This window comes from Artibeus jamaicensis, unplaced genomic scaffold, assembly GCF_021234435.1.
Source record: "Artibeus jamaicensis isolate MK-2021 breed Jamaican fruit bat unplaced genomic scaffold, CSHL_Jam_final contig_519, whole genome shotgun sequence".
NCBI lineage: Eukaryota > Metazoa > Chordata > Mammalia > Chiroptera > Phyllostomidae > Artibeus > Artibeus jamaicensis.
Genome location: NW_026521871.1, coordinates 27398765 through 27411555, shown reverse-complemented (window position 1 = coordinate 27411555; position 12791 = coordinate 27398765). Strand labels below are relative to the sequence as shown.

At 44.8% G+C, this 12791-nt stretch overlaps 1 protein-coding gene across 4 annotated transcripts in view; it reads left to right on the top strand.

Moving 5' to 3' along the window:
- The window catches only part of EPHB1 (EPH receptor B1), a 419448-nt gene extending 408402 nt beyond the window's left edge, over positions 1-11046 (top strand). For 3 of the 4 annotated variants that reach the window (XM_037143853.2, XM_037143850.2, XM_053669555.1), the window contains 3 exons: positions 3607-3800; positions 5516-5671; positions 9431-11045. In XM_037143853.2, coding sequence (XP_036999748.1) covers positions 3607-3800; positions 5516-5671; positions 9431-9539 — 459 coding nt within the window. In that variant the 3' untranslated portion in view covers positions 9540-11045. Of the gene's footprint in view, positions 1-3606; positions 3801-5515; positions 5672-9430 lie in introns of all 4 variants that reach the window. The other variant, XM_037143852.2, reaches the window with a different exon arrangement.
- Positions 11047-12791: the final 1745 nt, after the last annotated feature.

Genomic DNA, 12791 nt, shown 5'->3' with positions numbered 1-12791 from the left:
ACTCTATGCCTCCAGTCTGGGCCACACTTTCCGCACAATTCCAACACAGTCACTGGAGTGTAGACCCATCCGTTGGCCAGACTGAAGGTGTTTCTTCATGTCTCCTCCCTGTTTTCCATGCCTGCTAGCAAGGCAGGTGTGACAAAGGACAATTCCAAAGCCCCACTAGAGGACTGGAATTGTTTTTTTGTTTTTTGGATTTTTTTAAGTAATGATGTTTTAATATGATCATAAGTTATATGCACTCAGAAGGTTTGGAAAACACTCAGATCCTTAGAAAGACAATAAAATTATCCAAAGCCATAGTACTTTAACAAAAGATTCGAATAGAGAAATGCTATCCACACATGAATTTATGACCTAGGTAGTTTTTCTTCAGGATGATAAGTAAAGGCTTTTTTTCCCCTTCATAAATATAAGCAGCATCCATGCTCTCAGAGTAATAACAATGAAATTATCTAGAAGAAACGGAAAATGGAATTAAGTTGCATTTTGTAAACGTGAGCATGAAAGGGGGTTCAAGTGCTATCTTTCTGGACCCTGGAATGACCAGCTGCAGAACAGTGAAATTCTTTGCAGAGACGACATCTACTGGAATAGACATGGCAGAAATAACGGCCTCCACATGGTACAGGGCTACTTTCTACTGCTTATGTGTGCAGGTCTCAATATTCATCGCCTCGCTGCATTGTGTAATCTATGTAACAACCCCACCTGTGCAGTTTCAAGAGGCCATGTGACTCTCCCAAGTGTCTGGAGCTAATAAGAATTGGAGCAAGGATTGAACCCAGGCTTCCAAGGCCTGCACTCCTAATCACAGTGCTCTCCCCTCACCACCACAGTGCCTGCATCTGCTCTCCCTGTAGACCTGTCACAGCTCCTTGATGTCCTCTTCAAAAAGAAAGTCAGCACAGAGGAAATCTAAAAACAAACACCAGGACAGTCTTCCAAAAACTCCCACAAGGTAGCCTGCAGAGGTAACAAGGGAAAACAGTGAAGCTGCATTCAGTCAGAAGGTCACAGGCCGAAGGTTCAATGTCTCTTGATTCTCCACTGGGAGTGTTTGGTCAGCTGGTCGCACCGTGGAGCTGCGCCCCTTCCTGCACAACAGTCCCAACCCCAGGGCTCCTTCCTTTTCAAGGCAGATGGGAGGGTGATCTTGTCAGTGGGGAAGATCAGGATGTGGGGCTCTAGCATCAAATAATTTGAACAGGAATGCCAGTGGTTTAGGGGTGCATGGGCTGCCCTGAACTGGAAAACTTTGGTGGCCCTTAGCCCTGTGAGAAGTTGAATTTGCACACTAGCCCCTCCTGCTTGGCCCCACCCAGCTTGTGCTTAGGCAATCCAGAAAGAGCTTGTGGGGCCATTCAGTGGGTCATCCCATTTGTCTCCACAGTGAGCAGGCACTCTGTGCCAGGGTCCCTCAGTATGGCTGCCTGGAAGAAGCTGAAAAAAGGTGCTGGCATATGAGCCAGGCTGATGGAAATTCTGCCCTGCGGGTCTTCCTAAGGGGTTACTTGGTTTAGACCCATACCCCTGTCTTCCATGAGTACCTGCAAGGGCTCCCAGGCTGTGATTACAGTGGCAGTCGCACAGAGGCCTGCAAAAGGTGGGCTTTGGGATGTTCAGAGCTTACAAGCAGACACCCCTGGGGTTTATACCCAGCCCTATTGATTTATTTACTAGCCGAGTGCCTTCCAACAAGTCACTTCACTGCCCCTGCCTCCATTCCCTCATGTGGAAGATGGGGCTAAAATGCCCTCTGAAGAGGATAGCAAGTAATTCAATTGACAACAGTTTGGCAAAGAGAAAAATTTGTCGATAGTGCAGCATATTATTTAAAAATGCATTTTCCCATTAAAAAAGTAAATGTCTGCAGTCACTGACTTTATGTAGTAATAATGTTGGTATGATTTGGATGCTTGTTTGTTTTTCTGCCCCATTGAGTGGAAGGAATAATGCACCTTGATTGTGTCTAATGACGTCACATTATCATATTATCTCATGGTCCTGTGCACTGTGCATAGAATTTGTAAAAATATAACTGATTGACAATAGTCTCTCTCCATCCAATTCACAAAGTACAAGGGAAAAAAAACCCCACAAGCATAGTTAGTTGAAATGAATCTGACATTTTTTAAAGTAGAGGCAAAAACACCTGAAAATTCCTGAACTCCAAATTATTTCTTTTTTTGTTTAAGGTGCTTTAACTGTTTATTTTAATATAAAATCAAGGCATAATTATTATAGAAAATAAACTTACAAACAAGCAAAAGACAAACATAAAGAGCATTCAAGTTGCTACCTGCCAGGAGTCAACCACCATTAACTCCATGGTATATATCTTCCCAAGGTCTTTTCTATGCATGTGTATAATTATTGGTTTTTGTTTTGTTTTTATTTTTGTTTTTTACAAAAGCAAGCTTATACGATATCTGCAGTCATGCAGCCTCCTCTTGTACCTAATATTCTAATGTGAGTACATTCCCATGGCAATAGGTACATTTTTGCAACACCACTTGAAGGCCTGCTGGCAGGCCAGGCTTTCTTTCCATTGTGTTATGAGTGCACCATAATAAATCTGTATGTTTAGCACTGGGCCATTTACAATTATTTTTTCCTATTACAAAAAGCACAGAGCAAGTGTAATTGATTTAAATAAACTGGAAATTAAGAAGTAAAGGGTAAAAAACACAACCATATGAAAATAGACAAAAGCATTTGAAAATCCTAAAATCTGTACAAAATTATTCCCTGTAGTCTGCAAAAATTAACAAAACCTAATTGGACATATTTATCATGTATCACCTTGTTATTTTGACTACTTCATTGTACTGAGCTAATTTGTTTAACCAAAGTATCTTCAACCCAATTCCTGTTGCTGCCTCTTTTTTTAAGTTAATAATGTTATTAAGCATTCTTCTATTTGCATTTTAAAAATTATTTTATTATTGTTCAATTACAGTTGTTTGCATTTTCTGCCCACCACTCCCCCCAACCCCAACCAAACCCACCTCCCTCCCTTGCTTCCACCCTCCCCCTTGGTTTTGTCCGTGTGTCCTTAATAGTAGTTCCTGAAGACCCTTCCCTCCATTGTTGCTGCTTCTTGGAGCTTAAGGCAAATAATGCCTAGAGAAGCACCAGAAAGTCCCTGGCGTGGAGTAGGTTCTCCACCATGTGCTGATTCCTCCCTTCCACTTCCCTTCTTTAGCAATGAAAGGAAGAATTATAAATAGTGGGTTTACTGGGCTTCCCATGTGCCATTGTTCTATCTGCCCTGGCACTGCCAGCTGCCAGTAAGGCAGAACTGGGTCAGTGTCCTCTTAAAGAGAGGAGAAACTCAAGCATTCACCATCTCATTCTTCAATAAACAATTACAGAAATATAGTGTATGTCTGACCAGCACTGGTGCTGGGGACACATAGGGACAATAACATGTATTACCTGCTTTCTAAGAGTCCACAGCCTAGGGAGAAAAGCCAAGTACATGTAACATTCCATTATGGTACAAGGTAGATGAGGGCACCTGGGTCAGGGAGGCTGCATTGTTGGGAGTTAATTTGTGAATGACTGGCTGGTGGTCTGTTCTTGCGTATGTCACTGCAGGTCATCAATGCTATTGAGCAGGACTACCGGCTGCCCCCACCCATGGACTGCCCAGCTGCTCTACACCAACTCATGCTGGACTGTTGGCAGAAGGACCGTAACAGCCGGCCTCGCTTTGCTGAGATTGTCAACACCCTGGACAAGATGATCCGGAATCCGGCAAGTCTCAAGACTGTGGCAACCATCACCGCCGTGTGAGTCTAGCGGTTCCTAGGTGTGGATGGTCTCATAGTCAGGGGTAAGGCCAATAGCAAGACTGCTAGCCTTTCAGTCCATTGTGAGCAAAGGTAAAATGACTGAACTTATCCACTAATAGAAGAAGTTCCAAGATTCTTCCTGTAAACATATGTTAAGAAACCTGTCTGAGTCTCTACTTCCCATTGACTTCAAATGGGCTGGGCATTGGGCTCTCTAATAGTTGAGTGTCTCTGATCTGATTGGTATGAGGCCATACTTCTGGGTGATCCTGTTTCCAGAAGGCACCCTTTCTGTTTAGTCTGCTAGGCTAAAAAGGTGCATAGTCTGCTACACAGGTGGGACTGCAACTTGAAATCTTGGCCAACCAATTAGCAGGTAAAGGCCCTCATTGCTGGGGGCAAAGAAATATAAAGCAATTAGATTTATTATGAGAAAATGAACAGAGCAATGGTCTACTGTCAGCAACCACCAGTTGTACATTTTCATTATAACTCATTTATTGTTCATCCTTTTAACCAAAGTTTATTAGGTGCATATGTACTAAGCACGGTGCCCATCGTTGGTAGTACAGAATGAACAGGATAGGCATGATTCCTGCCCTCATGGAGCTTTGAATCATTTAGAAACAGCAAACGTTAATCAGATGATCGTCCAAAGATAGCCACTCTAGCAGGGAGGTGCATGATGTTTAGAGAGCATATACCTGCCTCTGCTGTCATGGAAGCAATCCTGATGAGAGCTAAAAAGTGAGAGTGCATTGATGGAAAGAAATGAAGATGGGAGCAGAGGGGCAAGGATTCCAGGCCAAAGGTACAACATGTGTAGAGGCCTGAGGGTGGAAAGGACAGGGCCAGTGTGTAGCAGACTAGGTGGTGGCTGAGGTTGGCAAGGTGGTCAAAGGCCAGACTCTTAGAGCTTGGCTTTCAGAGCAATGGGCACCCTTTCCAGGGTTTGACATGAATCAGGGGCAGGTGAGGGTGATTGACATATCACAACTGCATTTGTAAAAGAGCATCAGGCAATGGTGTGGAACTTGGGGTGAGGGGAACAAGCATGTAGAAAAATAGGTAGGAGAGCATTGCAATAATTACAACAGAGAAGATAGGGTCTTAAATCAGGTGAATGATGTGGGAAGAAGTGGATACATTTGAACAATCATGAAGGTCAAATATGTAGGACTTGGTGAAGGATTGGGCATGGGTGATGAGGAGGAGGGAAATGTCAAGATGGCACCCTGGTTTGGGGTTTGGGTACATGGGTAGCTGCTTTGCGGATGTCCCAGAGGAGATCAGTGGTGGGCTGTTCTGTTCCGTTTATTTCAATTAGCTGAGGATGCAACCAGGAAAAAAATGTTACCAATAGATTTGGGGAGGTCGCAGTGGGCTGAATATATTTTTAAACGCTCTTAGATTTCAGTTTTCGAGGGAGTTGTAGATCTTTCATTCTCTTCAGACTGCATGCTGGTCAATCAACCTGTCTGGGCTGACTGACATGTGACAGTGCCCAGAGGCACAAGGACTGGCCACCTGCTCCTGAGAAGCCATGCCACCTGCCAACTCAGGATCTGTCAGGAAAGGAGGGTCGGCACAGGGTTTGACCGTCATCCTCATCCTGTCAGGGACACAGCCTTTCATAAAGTGCCATTGCCCAGAACATGGCTCCCTCTACACACTGCTTCAGCTGGGCTCACCTGCTCCTCTCTGTCCCACAGGCCTTCTCAGCCCCTGCTAGACCGCTCCATTCCAGACTTCACGGCCTTTACCACCGTGGATGACTGGCTCAGTGCCATCAAAATGGTTCAGTACAGGGACAGCTTCCTCACTGCCGGCTTCACCTCCCTCCAGCTGGTCACCCAGATGACATCAGAGTAAGTGATGAGAATCATCTCTGTCCAGCATGTGGGTGGGGGCGGGGCAGATCAAGGCTCCTTCCCTGCCATTGCCCACAGTCCCAGTCCTGATTCTGGCCTGAGCCCCAGATCTCCATCTCGGAATGGAGCCAGGCTTGGTGGAGGAGCACCTTGGAAAAATGGAGGAGAGGCGGGGGGTAGGGCAGAGAGGCTGAGATTGTTCTGGGCCCCAAATGAGAGGTGTTCAGTCATAGCCATATGTCATTTGCCTAATCACCGAGAGCAGCTCCTCCATTTAAGTTTTTAAACTCAGCCCATCAAAGGGAGCATCCGGATGGAAAGAACACAGCCAGCCAGCACATTAAACAACATAGCAGGCAGAGGCATTGCACTGACTCAGCAACAATTTCAGATGTGGGGGAGCTTGTGTTCAAACCTATGTAGCACTTGTAAATAAGTATACATTTCCATCCCCTACAAATAATTTACCAGCAAATTATTATGTGGCCTCCACAGGACTATGGAGGAATACAAAAACTAAAATTATTCAAACAACGTGAGAGTCAGAAAGGGTCTTGAATGTCCATGTAGTCCATCATTTCCCCAAGACTGTTCTGAGTAGCACCTATTCTGGGAAATGTTAATAGGTTCTTCTTGGGAAAAAAGGCCCCCCGGTCAAATACATTTGGGAAATACTGTGCATTATATTACTCTCTTGGAGATTCACAATGCATATTAGCATTGTAAAGGCCATGAGAAAACCTGAAATTAAAAAAAAATAACAGTGAAAATTATTGAATACTGTGGAGACATATTTTTAAGAGATAGGACTTATAGAACTGCAGTTCCAGAAATGTTTATCTAGTTCTACCCCTGTCATTCAGTGGATTCAAAAAGCAAGTGAAGCCCTGGCTGGCGTGGCTCAGTGGATTGAGCGCCAGCCTGTGAATGAAGGGTCACTAGTTCAATACCCATGCAGTGTACAAGCCTGGGTTGCAGGCCAGGTCCTCACTGGGGGTCTGGCCTGCAACCACACATTCCAACCACACATTGATGTTTTCTTCTTCTCTTTCTCCTTCCTGTACCCTCTCTAAAAATAAATAAAGTCTTAGAAAGGAAGGAAGGAAGGAAGGAAGGAAGGAAGGAAGGAAGGAAGGAAGGAAGGAAGGAAGGAAGGAAGGAAGGAAGGAGGAAAAAAGTTAATTCCTGAAGAGTCAGGCTCCTGAGTGGCAAAGCGGGGCTACAGCCTGCCTTTCTGACCACTAATTCCACATCCTGAGAGCCATAGCAGCGCCCATACTTTGCTGCACACTTGGGATCACCTGGGAATCTTTAAAATTATTAATGCCTGATATTCTGATTTAATCGGTGTATGGTATACCTGGGCATTGAGATTTTAAAACCTGCCCAAGTGATTCTATAATGCAACCAAGTTTGGGAACCACTGAACTAAAGTGGGTCAAAAGTCTGAAGTGGAATTTGAAAAAGTCAGATTTTGAATACACACACACACATGTGCACACACACATACACACAAGTGCATGTACACAGAGACCCCAGAGGGGACCTCACTGGCTGCCCAGGCTAAAACATATACTGACAGCACTGGGTTAGGTGGCCTGTGACATACACTTCCCACGGTGCAGGGTCAGTCAGGCCACAAGCAGTTGACAAACACAGATCACCTGTTTTGTGCCAAGCACAGTGGGAGGTGTGGGGTTTCTCTCCCGAGTAGGCCAGTTGCTGAGTCCCAGGGGAGGGGGTGATCCTCCACCCCTAGTAACTGAGCACCCTCGCAACAGCTTCTTGACTCTCTGCCTCAGTCCCCACCTTCTGCTTTGCAGTCCATCTTCCTGGAGTCCAGCTCCAAGTCTCTGAGGACCAGTCTTGCCAGAAATGATGCCACCTCTACTTCTTCCAGGGAGATGACTTGAATGTGCATCTAGTCTCAGATCCACTGAACTTCAGACATCATTTTTTTACACCTGCATTCATTTCCTGCCAAATGCCTAAAAAAGACAGTCCCTGACATTATGAATTATTGTCAGATACCAAAAATAAAAAAGAAGCACTCACTAGTGGAAAACTAGCTTCCCCATCTTGCAAAGTTAATATGGAGGCTTAGCTTAGCTGATTGGGGGCCTGGGTGCAGGACCAGAAGTGGGTGTTCATGAAGATGAGGCTACTCCTGCTTCCCTACTGTGGTCTGGCTGAGTGTGGCAGCTCTGGTCACCTGATTCCCCACAAACAGAAAGAATCAAGGGGAATAATTCCCTGAGTCTGGGAATAGCCACATGAAAAAGAACAGAGGAGAGTGACACCAAAAATTAAGGAATTTAGTTCAAAGTAAAAAAGTCCACACACTATTGTAGCAATTAAGTTTATTTCTTGAGAGATAAAAGATGGGGGGGAATATGAGCAACTAAATAAATAAAATAGATTGCAGGACTATTTGTGAGTTTAAAATGCAAGCATGCCTCTCAAAAGTGTTTGCCTAAAAGACATGGGTAATTTAACAACCTAAACTAGCTACTGCAGCCTGTGGGGGACTGACCACCAGCTGAAAGGAAGGGGGTCAGGAAAGTGATGGCTTTGTGGGTGGAGGTCCAGCAAAGCCCTCCTCAGGGATCCAGTGCCCAGTGTGCAAAGTGATCTGCTGTGCTGGAACCCAGGGGGAGTTCGGTCGGACCTAGAAGGGTTTGAGAACAGCCCTGCGGGGTGGCTGAGAGCCCAGTGGTCTTGAATTTGAGCCCCAGCTCCCCACTGATTCCCCACTGTGTGATCTAGAGCATGTTATTTAACTTCTTTGAGCCCTATTTGTCTTGTATGTCAATATGCTGATAACAATAGTACCCACCTCACTGGTTTGTGCTGAGAGGCAAATGGAATAGCACATTCAAAGCACTTGGCCATCTGCCTATTTCCTTGCCCACAGGATGTGCACGAGAAATGATTGCTGTTAAATTATTACTGAATTTGAATGGTTTGTCAGTTTTTATAAGGTATTTCCATAAAGATAAATGAGATAGTATATGGCAATGAAAAACTACTCCATGTCAGAAATTATCACTTGTATAAGATACTTCCGTAGACATAAATGGTAGTATATAGCACAGAAAAAAAGTACTCAGTGTCATATATTATTATTTTTTATTGACTAAGCAAAGAAGTGTATCTCCCAAACATCATATAATAAGCCATGAAATCATTCATATGAAGACTCACAGCTTAAAGATTAATCCAAACCAAACCCCTGTCTTAAACATAGTCTTTGGTTTCCTGCTTGGGCAGATATTTGAAAGTTATTGTGAGCTCACCCTTCTTAAAAATTCATGATATTAAAATTCAAACAGAGGCAGAAAATGGAAACTCAGGGGAAAAACATCAGAAAACCAAGCAAGCCTCACATCTTTTCAATCACAGTGGGTGATCACTAATTTAGGCAGAAAACCATAGAATAAATGAAGTTTCAGACAGTATGTGCTTGGGGTGCTTAAAAAAAAGCAAAGGAAAGTTCTAGTTCACCTAGGGCCATACACACACATGAGGGGATGCACCAGGCCCCCAAGGATTGTCTAAGGTGGAGGGGACATTGGAGACAAGGGCCACTACCTGGAAGAAGTGAGGTTGAGCAAGGAGATATCTAGGTATGCATTTGCCAAAGACTTTTGGACACTTAGATTTTAAGCACTTTTATTTGCCTTCCATGATGAGTTTCAATCTCTGAAAAGCTACCCTAACACTAAAGTGCCTTCCTTTGTGTTTTTTCTCTCCTAGAGACCTCCTGAGAATAGGCGTCACCTTGGCAGGTCATCAGAAGAAGATCCTGAACAGCATTCATTCTATGAGGGTCCAGATGAGTCAGTCACCATCGGCAATAGCGTGAGAACTCTTATTTTCTGGGGGAAGGAGAGGAAGGAAAAGGACCAAACTCAAGGGGGAGCCTGAGGTTGAACACTGTGGAATGTCCTGGAGAGACTGGTTTCTCCACTGAGAAATGCACCGCATCAGTGAAGAATAAACTGAATCTGCTCCTCATTGTCAACCTTCATTTCTCAGTGACAGAAGCATATTTAAGATGCTGTGGGAAACCAAATACAGAATAAAATATGGAAAGATGATGTTCAACAGACGTGAAGACACCATAGTATGCACTGGGGTTTCCAGAGTAAACTCGCCCCCCGCCCCCTCGGTGGGCTGGAGTCATCTGTCTGCAGGAAGGAAGGGAAGGAGGTGGAGGGAAGAAACAGCAGCGTTCCATTTTCTTCCTCGCCAATGACATTCTTTTCTTTTCTCCTTCTGTACTCCTCCCCAAGAATCCTCCCCCTTCTCCCACATCCATTTCCCTTTGCTCACAACTCGTGTAGGGAAGTTTCTTCAAACAAACCCCAGCTCCTGAGTCTCCAGATGTTGTTCTGTCAGTTGCCAAAGGACTTTGCTGACCACTGCATGGGGGATCCGACCAATTCAATTAATGTCTTCATATTGAAGAAGAGATGTACCTTCAATTGAAAACCTTGTTTTTCTTTTGTTTGCATTTTCTGCAAAAAGGAAAAAGAAACCACAAATTGGGGAAAAAAAGAAAAGAAAAACCTGTTTCCATGTGCTAGAGCACGCATATGTACGTCTGCGTTATAAGATGACTGTGCTTGTTCGTAAAAGATGCAAACAAGAAAGATCTGGGAAGTCTCAGCCCTGGAAAATTCAAGGGGCCAGAACATGTTGCTGGTTTGGCTTTCTGGTTGGCCTAGTTGGCCTATCGGCTCAATGGGGAGAAAGGGTACGGAGAAAAATAAAATGAAATGGGGAAAAACTCTCAAGAGCTTGCAAATTCAGACAGGAAACAGGTGAGTGGTTTGAATTGGATGCAGTGTGGGCCATTCTAGAATGATACTGACTGATTAATTATTCCTGGTAACATCTGAAGAGAAGGAGAAGGAAAGTTTCTGGAGAATGTTCTTCCACATCCTGGAATCTGCAATTCAAGAGGTGGCAAGGGAGAATTCTTCTTACCTTATCCATGGACTGGCTTCAGCCGTGTGGCATCCGAGGGATGTTTCAAGTGTGTCTGTGTCTCTCTGCATTCCTTCTTGTACCTCATTGTTTGATTCACTTTTGTAAATTCCACCTAACATTTAAATATTTTTAATTTCTCCTTTTACCTTAATCTCCTTGCTAATTTTATCTGTCTAATTAAAATGAGCAGAAGCATGTCTGGGTTTACATAAAATGGTGTCAGAATGTGTGTTTCTGGACCCCCCTGGGTCTGTGTCCAAGTTACAGGAGAATCCTTAACAAACGTCCTTCTTCCCCCTGATGGGAGGGAGGGTACACACCTGGACCCTGGGACTCCTGAGAAGCAGAACATGTTAGAATCACTCTCACTGATGTGACCCAAAGGAAGAACCAAATAAATGTGAGGCTCTGAACTCTCAAATGTGCGGTGTTAAGAAGTCACTGACAAGTAAACATAACCAATCACCAATAATAAATGATCGGCCCTGGTTTCGGTTTATACACTGCACTTGAGAGGTTCACATGCAGGCTCATTTTGTACAAGTCACTGAAGACCACTGTGGCGTGTCTGTGTACATGCATTTGGAGGGGAGAGGCGTGGGGCAGTCAGAGGAGCTGTGGTCCTCATGTAGTTTATTTAACACATACTTAAGGTGAGAGGAGCCTTTCCCCCTAATCCTAGGTAACTTTGTACTTGAGGAGGTCCTTACCTCCTGAAGCCCTTTCAGAGACTCATAGGCCTAGAGATCCAGCTCCGAAGCAGGGGAGCCCCATCTTAAAGTACCACGCTTGTGCTTCACCCCTGGGGGACAGGAGGAGATGGTCAGAACTGTCAGCAGATTCACATGTGGCTGCAAGGTGCCCCAATCCAGCAACATGGTGGGTAGGAAAGAAAATTTCTCCTAATAGCTTACCAATTCCATGCACAATTTGCTAATTACCCCAAAGACCTCAATCCATGAAGTGTCTTACAAGCCTAGGCAATTCAGCTAATATCCTCTCAATTTTCCACAGTAGTGAATTTTAATTTGTCACCAAATTCCTCAGGCAGCATTCTTAACCCCAAATCCTCACTGCACCTCCACCAGTGATAGCCCACCTTCTGGCTGCAGACAAAGCAAGGTCAAGGGGAAGGTTGTGCCACACCCTGTGGTTTGGTTTTACCCTAAGTGCCACAAAGGACAGAGAGTGAGAGAGAACCTGAAGTGCACAAAGGGAAAGCATAAGGGGGGTCGGCAGAGCTAAGCCAGAGCCTCCAAGCGTAGTTCTTAGTGGAAGAGGCATGAGAAACTCTTGACACATCCCCAACCTGCACAGATGCCCAACATGGCTTCACATGCCAGGCTTCCCTACCCTGACACCTTTGTGTCTCTCATGAGTGAGACATCATGCCTCCCTTCCCTCTGTAGCATGAATCCAGTCATTAACCTCTCTCAGCCTCTGTTTTCTTGTGTGTACAATCAGATAGTGATAACTGTTGTACCTTCGATGAAAGCTATCTAACATTTCTGGGCAGGTTATCTATGCCAAGCATGTTCTGAGTTCTTTACATGTATTCTCTTCTTTACAACTGTCCTGCGAAGCCCCAGCAGATACTGTATTATCCCCAGTTTTCAGGTGAGAAAACAGAGACCTTGCGTAGATCACACAGCAGCAGGGCCAGGTTTTGACTCAGACAATCTGACTCCATAGTCATAACTACTATCCCAGTAGGTTTCACACTTGAGCATGCATTAGCATCACCCGGAGGGTGTGTTAAAACACAGATCATGGGGTTCCACCTTCAGGTTTTCTGATGTAGTAGATCTGGAGTGGAAGCCAAGAATCTGCACTTCTCACAAGTTGACAGGTGGTGCCAGTGCTGCTGGTCCAGATACCAAACTTTGAGAAACACTGCAGGACTCTGACGTAGCTTCCTAGAATAAATGATAATGGGGTGCAAAGCCCTGGACTCAGAGAATGACAGTTGTTGCTGTTCTTGAGCTACCCAGGAAGAGGGGAGTGGACCTCCACACCCTTAGGCATGAAGTGATGGGAGAGGCTGGTCTCCTGCACAGAGGTATCTGTCTTCGCAGGCCTTTAGTGCCAGGGAACTTGACTCACACCTTCAAATGAACGCCTG